Source organism: Rutidosis leptorrhynchoides, chromosome 7 (assembly GCF_046630445.1).
Source record: "Rutidosis leptorrhynchoides isolate AG116_Rl617_1_P2 chromosome 7, CSIRO_AGI_Rlap_v1, whole genome shotgun sequence".
Classification (NCBI taxonomy): Eukaryota; Viridiplantae; Streptophyta; class Magnoliopsida; order Asterales; family Asteraceae; genus Rutidosis; species Rutidosis leptorrhynchoides.
Genome location: NC_092339.1, coordinates 90,152,295 through 90,166,827, shown reverse-complemented (window position 1 = coordinate 90,166,827; position 14,533 = coordinate 90,152,295). Strand labels below are relative to the sequence as shown.

The following is a 14,533-nucleotide window of genomic DNA, read 5'->3' as shown; positions in this document are numbered from 1 at the left end:
AACAAAGTCTGCAAGTTAACTAAATCACTTTATGGTTTTAAACAAGCTCCAAGGTAATGTAATGCTAAACTTAATGAAGCTCTTTAAGAAAATAATTTTGTTCAGAGTAAATCAGACTATTCTCTATATACAAAAACTTCTGGAAATAATTTAATGGCATTACTTGTATATGTAGATGATATTGTTATTACTGGAAATGACATTGTTTAAATTGATCAATTCAAGAGTTTTTGAAGTCTAAATTTATGATAAAAGACTTAGGAGAACTTAAATATTTTTTAGGAATTGAAGTTCTTAAAACTGAAAAAGGTATTTGTTTATCTCAAAGGAAATATTGTCTAGAACTTTTAAATGATTATGGTTTGTTGGGTTGTAAACCAATGAGCACTCTTATTGAACCAAATCTGTGTGTTAATTGTGATCCTATTGATAAAGATCAATTGTTGACCAATATTACTGAATATCAGAAATTAGTTGGCAGACTGGTTTATTTAACATTAACCAGACCTGACATTTCATTTGCTGTTCATATTCTAAGTCAATACATGCATGCACCTTTACAATCTCATTTAAATCTTACTTTTAGAACTCTTAAGTACTTAAAAGGTTCTCCAGGTAAAGGAATTCATCTTGTTAAAGGTAATAATCTTGATCTTTATGCATATTGTGATTCTGATTGGGCTAAATGTAAAATGAACAGAAAGTCAGTTACAGGCTACTTGGTATTTTTTTGTGGGTCATTGGTTTCATGGAAAAGTAAAAAACAATCTGTGGTTTCTAGATCTTCTGCAGAAGCAGAATATAGATCTATGGCTAGTACTGCTTGTGAAATTATATGGATAAAAAATTTGCTTTTAGATTTTGGTATAAAAGTCAGTTTACCAGTTTAACTTTTATGTGATAATAGTTCTGCAATTCAAATAAGTGCAAATCCAGTTTTTCATGAAAAAACCAAACATTTTGAGATAGATTTGCACTATTTAAGGAACAAAATTACAACTGGTGTTATCAAAGTTTTAAAAATTCAGTCACTTAATAACTTAAGTGATATTTTGACCAATGGTGTTTCTATAAGACAACATCATCAGTTGTCTAATTGTTTAGGTCTTATTGATTTATTCCAAACTAAACTTGAGGAGGGGTGTTAAAATGTATTATTGATTATAACAAGTTTAGTTTAGAATATTATGTTTCATTTATTCATTTGTGGTATTTCTAGAATGTTTCAGGTTCAATGTTGCTGTCTCTAAAAGTTCAAGGACTCAAGGTGTCAAAAGGCTGAAAGATTATGAGCTGGATTGATGGACTATGCTTATTGGGCTCTTGAATTTAATTTATTGGACTGCTCCTATTGAAGCCCACATTCATTTTCATGATAGTATTTATACACCTAATTTCTTGTTAGGGTTATCATTCTGGCAGCTTTTTCATTCGATTGTTTTCATCTGCATATTCAATTCTCTCTAATCATCTTCTTGATGAATTAGTTCTTTAGATTCTGTAATAGTGATTAAGAGATCAGTTTTGTGTTTCAATCTTTTGTTCTTGAAAGATTGATTTCAGTTTCTGTATTTTGTAAAGGATCTTGCATAATTTGGAGATTAAGTGTTTGATTATGATAGTTATAGTTTCTGTTTATGATCTGTTGATAATTCTTTCAATAACACATACCAGATACATGTCGTTTCAATTATATGTCTCGATCATAGAACAAATGAATTGCATAACTCTTTTGCTTTTCTTTTAACAGCGGAAGAAGATATTACTATAAATATACAACTAGCGAGGAGCTAGAAAGAAATATAAATTACAAAGCATTTATGGGGTCTAGTAACCTTTACTCTATTCTGTTTGAATCTCGAATACAACCAATAAAAGCTCGAAACAACAATGCTACCAAAATCATGACAATTTCGAAACTTAGGATCTTTGAAGATGAAACTATTCTGAAATCATCAAATGTTCCATAAAGTAGCAATAACAATGACCCGGATGTGACATTTTGCTTTATTAACATCACTATATACATTAAAAGAGAGTCTCGATTAGCTAATAAATGTTTTCAAAACCCCTTTAATCACCGTTAGATTAGAAAATTACATTACAATACCCCTTGATCCAATGGTTCTTAATCATCCACTAAAAATATTATCTAATAAATCAATTTCTTAACAATGATATCCTTAATTGTCCCTCAAATTAGACGCAATATAGGAAAAGCACGGGAAGAAAATCCCTAATTATTATCACGAACAGAAATCTCGCCTAATTCCTCTTTTCTCTTATCAACCAACTCACTATTATCAACCCTATTCCTTCATCATCTGGATTAAATGATTTGTTGTAACAACCCGACTTCATAACCCAAAAACGCGTACCAAAAAAAAAATTTTAAGGCAGTGCATCTGGACGGCGTCCAGCTCAGAAGGGTGGGACGGCGTCCAGAGTTTTGGGACGGCGTCCAGCTCAAACAACTAGGACGGCGTCCAAGAAATTGGGACGGCGTCCCAATGGCCTTCCAGCCACTGATCACGGGTCCAACTCACACGAGCGGAAAACCCGCTTCCCGACACTTTCAAACGGAAACCTTTTTACCACAAGTCAATATAAGTGAAACTAAGAGATTTTCATCATCAAATCAAGTTTTACATCAACGGGTCCACATCGCCCATTTTACGAGTTTCGTTCTAAAGTAAAAGTTTCGACCAAGTATAAGTTTAAGTTCCAAACAACACTAGAGCATGGTGTTTGGGGTTAAACTACCCAATCTCGGTCGAACTCCAAAAGCTAACACCCAAAAGCATCCCCTAACAAAACAAGCGGGAGATCACTAATCCAATTGAACGCTCTTACCCTTGTCAATGCCCGAGCCTATAAAAAAGTAAACAACGAGAGGGTAAGCAAAGCTTAGTGAACGCAATAATTATACGAATACATATATAATTATACCTACTTGCATACACTTACACAACCGCAAACATGCTAGCAAACCACATTAGCTTATCGTCGCAATAACAAGCTATAATTCACCAATACCCCCAAGCTAGCATAACATCAGAATATAAATATAACTCGAATAATATAACATGCTTACAACACAAATAACCATGGTTAACCAATAGTACAAGGGAACGGCGCTCGCGAAAACACCATCGGTGTTCGTAAAATCCGTTAGGGCACTTAACACCTCGCACCACTAACCCCTAGGGTGGCACCTTAACACCTCGGCACATCACCCCGAGTGGCATCTTAACACCTCGATGCATTACTCATTATTTTACGGAGTGGTGTCTTAACACCTCGACACTACACTCCTAGGTGGCATCTTAACACCTCGATGCTACACCCGAGTGGCATCTTAACACCTCGATGCTACACTCTTCACGTGAAATATGGTGTCTTAGCACCTCGACACTACACATTTCACGCTACAACAAATAGATACATTATATACCTACACATATAATTATTCCACTCACCTCAAAGTCTTCGTGTAAGATAACCGAACTTGCAACGTCAATGTAACGTACCTATTACATTTTAGCACATAATCAATTCACAACTCAAGTCGGTCAAGCAACTCACTTAACAATCTAGAGTCTTTTGACCCTAAGTGCAATCCCGACCCATTTTGCACCTTTAACCCTAATAATGGGTTAACTTCACCAAAAACCCTAACTTTAGCCAATTAAGGTCTTAACACACTTTTAACCACAAAGTTAACTCGTTTTCATACATGCAAGACAACCTAGGTCATCAAAGACCCATTTGACCCATTTCTAGGTCAACATACCCATTTAGGTCACCCACAACCCAAATGACTCCCACTAACACTAACTATAGGTGTACTAGTGATCTATTAGGCCTTTAAGACCCATTTACACATTTCAACCTTTCCAAAACCCTAAGTTAGTCACCATTTGGGTCTTCATGACCCAAACTTACCCAAAAACCCTAAATTACTCACAAATGGGTTTTATGTGCAATACAAACCCAAACCCTAACCCTCAAACACATTAACTAAGGAAATCAAGTTTAGGGCTTACCACAACAATCAAAACGTAGCTAGGAGGAGATGAACAACTTTAACTCCCGAGTTCTAACCCGAAATGAGCTTCTTCCTCCCTGATTTAAGCTTTCTCACACTTAACCACCCCCTCCCTCTCTAGAATGAATGGATGATGTTTGGTGGTTGAGAAATGAAGTAATGAGCTCACCAAACTGATCCTAAGGCCTTTAATTCATCCACCAAGTGAAATTACCAATTTACCCATCTAAAATATTTAAAAACAAAAAGACATGCCTGCCAGCCATCCTGGACGGCGTCCAAAAATGTTGGACGGCGTCCAGGTCTTCAATCTGGGACGGCGTCCCAAATATTTGGACGGCGTCCAAACCCAAAAAGAAGACAGGATCTTACAACTCTCCCCCACTTGAACCGGATTGCGACCTCGCAATCCACGCCGCATGACAAGCAGGAAGATAAACCAAGACAAACTCTTCGGGCTCCCAAGTAAACTCGGAACCTTTACTTCGCCGCCATTGAACCTTGAAAGTTATCACCTCTTTATTCCTCAACATTTTCACCTTCTCGTCAGGGATAGCAATCGGTTCCTCGACATATTCTAACTTGTTGTTTAGCTCGATCTCGTCTAAAGGCATCCATGAGGAATCATCCGCAAGACACTTACGGAGGTGGGAAACATGAAATGTATTATGGATCCCCGCAAGCTCTTCGGGTAATTCCAATCGATATGCAACTTCACCAACACGAGCTGAAACCTTGAACGGCCCAATAAACCGAGGAGCTAACTTTCCCCGTTTTCGAAATCGAATAATACCCTTCCATGGCGAAACCTTAAGCATCACCATATCGCCTTCTTGGAATTCAATCAATCGCCTACGTCTATCGGCATACGACTTTTGCCTATCTTGAGCCTTCTTCAAATGTTCCCGAATCAAATCGATCTTGCTATTTGTCTCTAAAACCAAATCGGTACTCCCGATCTCTCTTTGACCCACTTCTCCCCAACAAACGGGAGTTCGACACCTACGCCCATAAAGCATTTCGTAAGGTGGCATCCCGATACTAGTATGATAACTATTATTGTACGAGAATTCCACCAAAGGCAAATGCTCATCCTAACTACCACCAAAGTCAATGATGCACGCCCGTAACATATCTTCCAAAGTTTGATTCGTACGTTCGGTTTGACCGTCCGTTTGAGGATGATACGCCGTGCTCAACTTCAATTGCGTACCCATATCTTCATGAAACGTTTCCCAAAACCGAGATGTAAAACGGGTATCTCGATCCGAAATAATAGATATAGGAACCCCATGTCGCGAGACCACTTCCTTGATAAACAACTTAGCCAAGGTCTCTGACGATATAGCTTCTTTAATGGGAAGAAACAAAGCGTTTTTTGTCAATCAGTCAACTATAACCCAAATCGAATCGAATTGGGTTCTTGCCGTTTTAGGTAACTTTGTAATGAAATCCATGGTAATGTGCTCCCATTTCTATTTCGGGATTTCTAACGGTTGCAACTTACCATACGGCTTTTGGTGTTCGGCTTTTACTTGTAAACACGTGACACATTGCTCAACATACTTCACAACATCACGTTTCATGCCCGGCCACCAATAATCTTTCTTCAAGTCAAGATACATTTTCGTCGCGCCCGGATGAATGGAATATTTTGACTTATGTGCTTCATCAAGTAGCACCCGTCGGTAATCACCCATCTTAGGCACCCACACCCTTCCTTGAAAGGACAACAAACCACGCGAGCCCATAGTAATGAACTCCGATTGGCCCACAATTCGTTCCGCATGCTTGATGTGAACGTAAGCCTCTATTTGAATCTCGCCAAGCCTCTCAAGAAAATCGTTGGAAATAATCAAACGTAACGATCCCACTTTTATCGCCGGATGTTGACTCTTTCGACTCAACGCATCCGCGACAACATTCGCCTTACCCGGATGATAAAGTATCTCACAATCATAATCTTTCACCACATCCATCCACCTACGTTGGCGATAATTCAAATCTCGTTGATTAAAGAGATGTTTCAAGCTCTTATGATCCGAATAAATCGTACACTTGACACCATACAAGTAATGGCGCCAAATTTTCAACGCATGCACAACCGCCGCCAACTCAAGATCATGAGTCGGATATCTCGTTTCATGTTCCTTTAATTGTCGAGAGGCATAAGCGATGACTTTATCTCTTTGCATTAGAACACACCCGAGACCATTTAAGGAAGCATCACAATAAACCACCATATCTTCTACCCCTTCCGGCAACACTAACACCGGAGCTTGACACAACTTCTCTTTTAACAATTGAAAAGCAATCTCTTGCTCGTTCACCTAATTAAACCTAGCATTCTTTCTCGTCAACTTCGTCAATGGAGAAGCAATCTTAGAAAAGTCTTGGATAAACCGACGATAATAACCGGCCAATCCGAGAAAACTTCGGATTTCCGTAGGCGTAGTCGGTCGTCCCCAACTCTTCACCGTCTCGATCTTCCCCGGATCTACTTGAATACCGTTTTCATTCACAATATGACCAAGGAATTGAACTTCCCTTAGCCAAAATTCACATTTGGAGAATTTTGCATACAACTTCTCCTTTCGTAGCATCTTCAATACTTCACGCAAATGACGTTCATGCTCGTTCATACTTTTCGAGTAGACTAGTATGTCGTCAATGAACACTATTACCGACTTGTCCAACATAGGTTGGCACACTCGGTTCATAAGATCCATGAATGCCGCCGGTGCATTCGTAAGACCAAAGGGCATAATTACAAACTCATAATGCCCGTAACGCGTTCGAAAAGCCGTTTTCTCTATGTCTTCCTCACGGACCCGCATTTGGTGATAGCCGGACCGTAGGTCGATCTTAGAGAAATACGTTGCACCTTGAAGTTGATCAAATAAATCGTCAATCCTAGGTAATGGATAATGATTCTTGATCGTCACTTTATTCAACTCACGGTAATCAATGCACATACGCATACTACCATCTTTCTTCTTCACAAATAACACCGGAGCGCCCCATGGCGAAGCACTCGGTCGAATAAAACCCTTCTCGAGCAACTCTTGGGGTTTGATTTAACAACTCTTGCATTTCCGTTGGTGCTAAACGATAAGGAGTTTTAGCAATGGGAGTAGCTCCCGGAACCAACTCAATACGAAACTCAACTTGTCTTTCCGCCGGAACACCCGGTAATTCATCCGGAAAAACGTCTTCGAATTCACTAACAACCGGAATTTCACGAATAGGTGGTGGCTCATTGCGAGTATCAACAACATAAGTAAGGAAAGCCATGCCACCGGTAACAACAAAATGACGTGCCCGTGCAAAAGTGCATATCGGCACCGGTCTCCTTCGCTTATCACCATGAATAATTAACTCTCCCCCACTTAGGGTCTTCACACGAATAAACTTATCATGGCATGCAATATCGGCTCTATAACGATCGAGCCAATCCATACCAACAAAAATATCAAAGTCGCCCAAGGTAATTGGAATAAGATCAATTTTAAAGGTTTCGGCACCAAAAACAACATCACAATTTTCACACACATCAACCACTAGCACCGTCTTGCCGTCCGCTATCTCGACTTCTATCGGACGACTTAACTTAGCTAACGGTCTATTAAGTTTAGGCACAAATTTAGGAGACACAAACGACAAATTTGCACCGCTATCGAAAAGAATCCTTGCCGGATTAGAATTAACCATGTAAGTACCTGAGACAACTTCGTGCGATTATTTGGCTTCATCATTGGTCATCAAATAGTTGCGACCCCTAGCCATACCCGCCTCCTTCTCTAACCGCTTCACATTATCATTTCGCAAATCGGGACACTCCTGCTTCTTATGCCCCTCTTTGCCGCAATTAAAACAAGTGACTTTGTTTCCGAAACGTGGTTTCGGACACTCACGAGCAATATGACCCGGTTGTCCACAATTGTAGCACGTATAAGAAAACCCACCGGTAGTGCCCTTCTTTGCACTATTGACACTTTCGGCCCCCCTCTTGCTCTTGCTCTTCTTGCTTGAGGCGTTAGAGTAACTAGAACCTTCAAATTTTCTTTTGGAAAACATGAAATCACTCTTTCTTGGAACCTCCGGCTCAAAACCCCGAGCCAACTCGAACAATTCATCAAAAGACTTAGCCATACCCCGACTAATCTTCCCCTTGTACTCATCATTCAAAGTACGGTAGAAATCCTTCATGAGCTTATGATCATCACCAACGTATTCCGGGCAAAAACGAGTCTTTGCCAAGAATGTAGACTTAAGAGTAACTAAGTCCATTGAGCCTTGTTGCAAATGGTGCAACTCGTCCCGGATTCTATCGAGATCGAAAGAAGTTCGGTATTCCTTGAAAAACTCCTTCTTAAACTCTTCCCACGTCAAGCCCATACATTGTTCCTCACCATACAAGTTGATTTTATCATCCCACCATAACTTAGCCTCTTCTCGTAGCATGCTAGAGCCATACCTCGCCTTCTTCTCGGGAGGACATTCCGAAGTACGGAAAGCTCCCTCAATATCGGAGATCCAACATGTACTTTTTAAAGGATCCCGCACCCCATTAAACATCGGGGGTTGAGCATCCTTGAAGTTCTTGTAGTGGAAGTCCCGCCTTCCTTCACCTCCTTCACCGCGAGGGTAGATATTCCTAGCGTCAAGGGCCTCTTCGATAGTGGCCTTCATTCGTTCATTTATCAAATCGGTCACCTGCCCATCGACCGAATCTTGAAAGACCTTTCGGACGTCAGTAAGAAAATCCGCTTTTAACTTTTTAAAGACGGCCTCAACCTTGGCCGAAAACTCGGCGTCCTCGCTTGTACTTTCGTTATCATGATCGGGACCGTTTCTCGTCTTCATTCTATAAAACGAAATAGGTTAAACCACAAAAACGAAAGGACAATTACATGTGTATATACATATATGCCACACTACTCCATCTCGCTCAACAATCGTCGTACATTGCTTGTTTAACACGATTTGCACCCGTAACAAAGGTAGCTACTCGTTGTTACGCGAGCACGTCGCATTCACTTGCTAGTACAACATCCGTCTTGCTTGATGATTGCTAAACACAACACAAAACAATTAGCACAAGGTTAATTCTCATAAACCAAAGCACTAACAATTTCTGGTTAGACCCAAAGTCCTACAAGTCCCGCATAAGGCGCTCACACAATAAAGTCTAAGTCTAGGCACCTATCTCAAGTCGCCTAAATCCCTTAGACCATGCTCTGATACCACTTGTAACAACCTGACTTCATAACCCAAAAACGCGTACCAAAATTTTTTTTTTTTAAGGCAGTGCATCTGGACGGCGTCCAGAATCCTGGAAGGCGTCCAGCTCAGAAGGGTGGGACGGCGTCCAGAGTTTTGGGACGACGTTCAGCTCAAACAACTGGGATGGCGTCCAAGCAATTGGGATGGCGTCCCAATGGCCTTCCAGCCACTGATCACGGGTCCAACTCACACGAGCGGAAAACCCGCTTCCCGACAGTTTCAAACGGAAACCTTTTTACCACAAGTCAATATAAGTGAAACTAAGAGATTTTCATCATCAAATCAAGTTTTACATCAACGGGTCCACATCGCCCATTTTACGAGTTTCGTTCTAAAGTAAAAGTTTCGACCAAGTATAAGTTTAAGTTCCAAACGACACTAGAGCATGGTGTTTGGGGTTAAACTACCCAATCTCGGTCGAACTTCAAAAGCTAACACCCAAAAACATCCCCTAACAAAACAAGCGGGAGATCACTAATCCAATTGAACGCTCTTACCCTTGTCAATGCCCGAGCCTATAAAAAAAGTAAACAACGAGAGGGTAAGCAAAGCTTAGTGAATGCAATAATTATACGAATACATATATAATTATACCTACTTACATACACTTACACAACCGCAAACATGCTAGCAAACCACATTAGCTTATAGTCGCAATAACAAGCTATAATTCACCAATACCCCCAAGCTAGCATAACATCCGCATATAAATATAACTCGAATAATATAACATGCTTACAACACAAATAACCATGGTTAACCAATAGTACAAGGGAACGGCGCTCGCGAAAACGCCATCGGTGTTCGTAACATCCGTTAGGGCACTTAACACCTCGCACCACTAACCCCTAGGGTGGCACCTTAACACCTCGGCACATTACCCCGAGTGGCATCTTAACACCTCGATGCATCACTCATTATTTTACGGAGTGGTGTCTTAACACCTCGACACTACACTCCTAGGTGGCATCTTAACACCTCGATGCTACACCCGAGTGGCATCTTAACACCTCGATGCTACACTCTTCACGTGAAACATGGTGTCTTAGCACCTCGACACTACACATTTCACGCTACAACAAATAGATACATTATATACCTACACATATAATTATTCCACTCACCTCAAAGTCTTCGTGTAAGATAATCGAACTTGCAACATCAATGTAACGTACCTATTACATTTTAGCACATAATCAATTCACAACTCAAGTCGGTCAAGCAACTCACTTAACAATCTAGAGTCTTTTGACCCTAAGTGCAATCCCGACCCATTTTGCACCTTTAACCCTAATAATGGGTTAACTTCACCAAAAACCCTAACTTTAGCCAATTAAGGTCTTAACACACTTTTAACCACAAAGTTAACTCGTTTTCATACATGCAAGACAACCTAGGTCATCAAAGACCCATTTGACCCATTTCTAGGTCAACATACCCATTTAGGTCACCCACAACCCAAATGACTCCCACTAACACTAACTATAGGTGTACTAGTGATCTATTAGGCCTTTAAGACCCATTTACACATTTCAACCTTTCCAAAACCCTAAGTTAGTCACCATTTGGGTCTTCATGACCCAAACTTACCCAAAAACCCCAAATTACTCACAAATGGGTTTTATGTGCAATACAAACCCAAACCCTAACCCTCAAACACATTAACTAAGGAAATCAAGTTTAGGGCTTACCACAACAATCAAAACGTAGCTAAGGAGGAGATGAACAACTTTAACTCCCGAGTTCTAACCCGAAATGAGCTTCTTCCTCCCCGATTTAAGCTTTCTCACACTTAACCACCCCCTCTCTCTCTAGAATGAATGGATGGTGTTTGGTGGTTGAGAAATGAAGTAATGAGCTCACCAAACTGATCCTAAGGCCTTTAATTCGTCCACCAAGTGAAATTACCAATTTACCCATCTAAAATATTTAAAAACAAAAAGACATGCCTGCCAGCCATCCTGGACGGCGTCCAAAAATGTTGGACGGCGTCCAGGTCTTCAATCTGGGACGGCGTCCCAAATATTTGGACGACGTCCAAACCCAAAAAGAAGACAGGATCTTACATTTGTTCAAATCAATAACTTCAATCCAATTCTACTAATCCTATAATAACAGACAATTTGAGTTTGATTTAGTAGGTTTATAATATATTTTGCATCGTTTGTTGTTGATTTGTGATCCATCTGGTTTATTATATTTGGCACAGTATTACTGCATAGTAGTTAAAGTACAAATTTATATTATTGTGCTTGAAATTATTATCTATTTGAAATTACAATCTCTTATTAAATATAAATTCACTTGTGAATGCAAGGTCAATGCATACATTGTTTTTGAGACATAGGATCTTCTAAGCTCTAAGCTTCTTAACAGTTACGATCCACTAAGCTTTTGTTATAATTTTTATTTTAAATTTTTTGGTTTATACTTGAGCATTTATACATTGTTGTGCTTTGAGTTAAATTAAGACATGGTGGAGTTCTCATTCATGTTACACAATTTTCTTCAGACTAACCTTTCTATAGATTTTATAGATAGTGGAATTAAACCTGTGACGACCCGGGAATTTTTGACCAAATTTAAACTTAATCGTTATATGTTTCCGACACGATAAGCAAAGTATGTAATGTTAAGTCTAGAAAATTTTGAAACGATGTTCATATATTCAATTGACTTTCGACTGCTCTTGACGATTCACGAACCATTAATTGTAACCATAAATGTAAATATAAATAATTATATATGTAAATAATTACATTAAATATATTAATGAACTATTAATTAATATAGTTATTATGAAAGATAACTTTAAATAACTAAAGCTTGTTATTATGAATATAAATAGTATTACTACTTGTATTATATATTATAGTTTGTTATTGTTATGATTTACGAACGCGATTAACTAAACTTACATATTTTAATATTAAACATTATTAATATATAATTTTCCATCATTTGCAAACTTGGGTGAAACCGTGTTATGAAATTGATATGATAACACTTTTAAAATCAAGTCCACGGACTGTTGTCACTTGTTTACTCACATTATTATAAACCTACTCTCATCATTTATTATATTCATGGATTCAAGAAAGGCCTCATCCTTAATGCTATATTCGATTACCAAATTATCATCAATTTGTCACTAACCCACACTTGCTTTAACTTTTGACAAATGCGTACATACATACATCACACGAATTAAACTAAACAAAAAGCGGGTCTCAAACCAATCATTCATGCTATTATTATCATGATATGTATATAAAATTATAATATGTGGGGCTAGTTTCTTGTTAGCTTGCATGAACTAAAATGAAATGTAGATACATTCACGTGGCTTTGTCATCCACCACCACACCACAAACTTTTTCCATTTGTCTTTTGTTGATAATATATATTATCTTCATTACAAATACTAGTTCATTTATTGATGCTATGAAGAACATACGAATATAGTTTACAAGTTTATAAGATCATCAAAGCTCATATCACCACTAACACGAATCTTTACTCTACCTATGCTGTACTTATTTCTGTTTCTTTTCAATGTTCAAACCATCACCTACAATCTGCAAATACCACCTTACATTGATCACTTCAATCACCATTGTTGCAACTGATTCTGTACCATTCGAAACAACCACGACTGCAGCCACCCTTGTTACTGCTACTGCAACTGTTAGACACCCAAAAGGTCACCTAAACACCAACGTTATGTTACTGTTTTGCTGCTGCCAATTCTGTTTTATCACAACCAAAACCACCACAGCCCACGGCTTACTATGGACTCAATCACCATGAACAACCATTACTAGCTGCCTACTATTTCTGCTCAACCATGCAATACTGCTGTTACTACTTGCAGCCGCCACAAACCATCAATCTCATCACCATAACTGCTATACCTGCTGCTGCAGTGTTTTTCCTGTTTCAGTCCAAGAACACCCCTTTAAACCACCCTCCTCGAATCATATCAGCACCACTGCAATCCTTGCTCACCATTTTCCCTATCATGTAATCACCATCAATTAGTGTTACTGCTGCTGCCATTTTCAGCTATCCATAACTGTCACAATCATCATCAAGCTACTATGTTCTTGTTTCATTCGAAGACCTTCACCATCATTATACCTGCAACATAACCAAGTACACTGCAACTAATATGGTACATTTCTTGTTTATGATGAGAATAAAACAACAGACTATCCTTAATCATCATCATCCATATCTATCTATATCTCTAATTTACATATATACCTTATACACATAGGAAACACCTAAAGAAACCAAAAATTACCTCTTTCACAACCACCTTACACCACCACGATCACCATTCCATCATCACTTAGGCTGTTACTGCTACCTGGTTCTGTTTCAACTGAAGTCAAAACAATCACCACATCTTCTTGATTGATTCTTCTTCGTGAACCTCAAAACCATCACAAACAATAATTCTTTAAACGTTACCTGCTACTACCTTGTTTCTGTTTCATGAAGGAACTACCTGCAATCAACACAAACCAACATATTAACAATCGTTTCCTCTACTGCAAATTTCTGCTATATTCGGTTTTAATTCGAACAACCACAGACCACCATTAACAACTAACATTTAAAATACCACTTGTCATCATCGATTGCTACATATATACTTCTATTCAACAATCAACACAACAATATAATATAAAACCTGAAACTATTACTATTATTATGAAGATAAAGGATCGATTACCTGCTATGTCAATTCTTCTATCTCAAATAACAACATCTGCTAGAACAAATTATTAGTTTGATGCTTTAATCAATCCACTCCTGCTCCTATCCTATCGACAAACATCATCAACGGGCTAATAAAGATGATTGAATGAGGATGATGACGATTAGGGTAGATGGTGACGATTTAACGATGATGATGATGAATAGATGGCCTGTTATACTCCGATGATGGTTGATTGATCGATTGATCAATTAATCGATCGAAGAACCGAAGACCCAAGAACCCTAATTTATTCTGCCTTTTTCTTATTATCTCGATCTGTTTTTGGAAGCACAAATAAAACGCGTGAGCTGTTATATATTAGGTATCATTATCATTATTATTATTATTATTAATTATTATTATTATTATTATTACTAATAAAAATTATCATTTATGTTACTAAAAATATCATTTTTATTAAAGACTATTTT

At 38.5% G+C, this 14,533-nt stretch overlaps 1 protein-coding gene across 1 annotated transcript; it reads left to right on the top strand.

The window, feature by feature from the left end:
- Positions 1 to 380: 380 nt before the first annotated feature.
- On the top strand, positions 381 to 1,302 carry LOC139859427 (secreted RxLR effector protein 161-like). Its single transcript, XM_071848220.1, has 3 exons — positions 381 to 872; positions 1,029 to 1,141; positions 1,230 to 1,302. Exons 1-3 carry the CDS (start codon positions 381 to 383, stop codon positions 1,300 to 1,302), a joined length of 678 nt encoding a protein of 225 aa, XP_071704321.1.
- Positions 1,303 to 14,533: the final 13,231 nt, after the last annotated feature.

Bases quoted from the DNA above. Each gene is read 5' to 3' on its own strand.
- LOC139859427 (XM_071848220.1), top strand. From the start codon at position 381: ATGAGCACTCTTATTGAACCAAATCTGTGTGTTAATTGTGATCCTATT. The intron at 873-1,028 runs GTCAGTTTACCA...TTAAAAATTCAG, and splicing joins TTTTAGATTTTGGTATAAAA to TCACTTAATAACTTAAGTGA. The intron at 1,142-1,229 runs GTGTTAAAATGT...AGAATGTTTCAG, and splicing joins CAAACTAAACTTGAGGAGGG to GTTCAATGTTGCTGTCTCTA.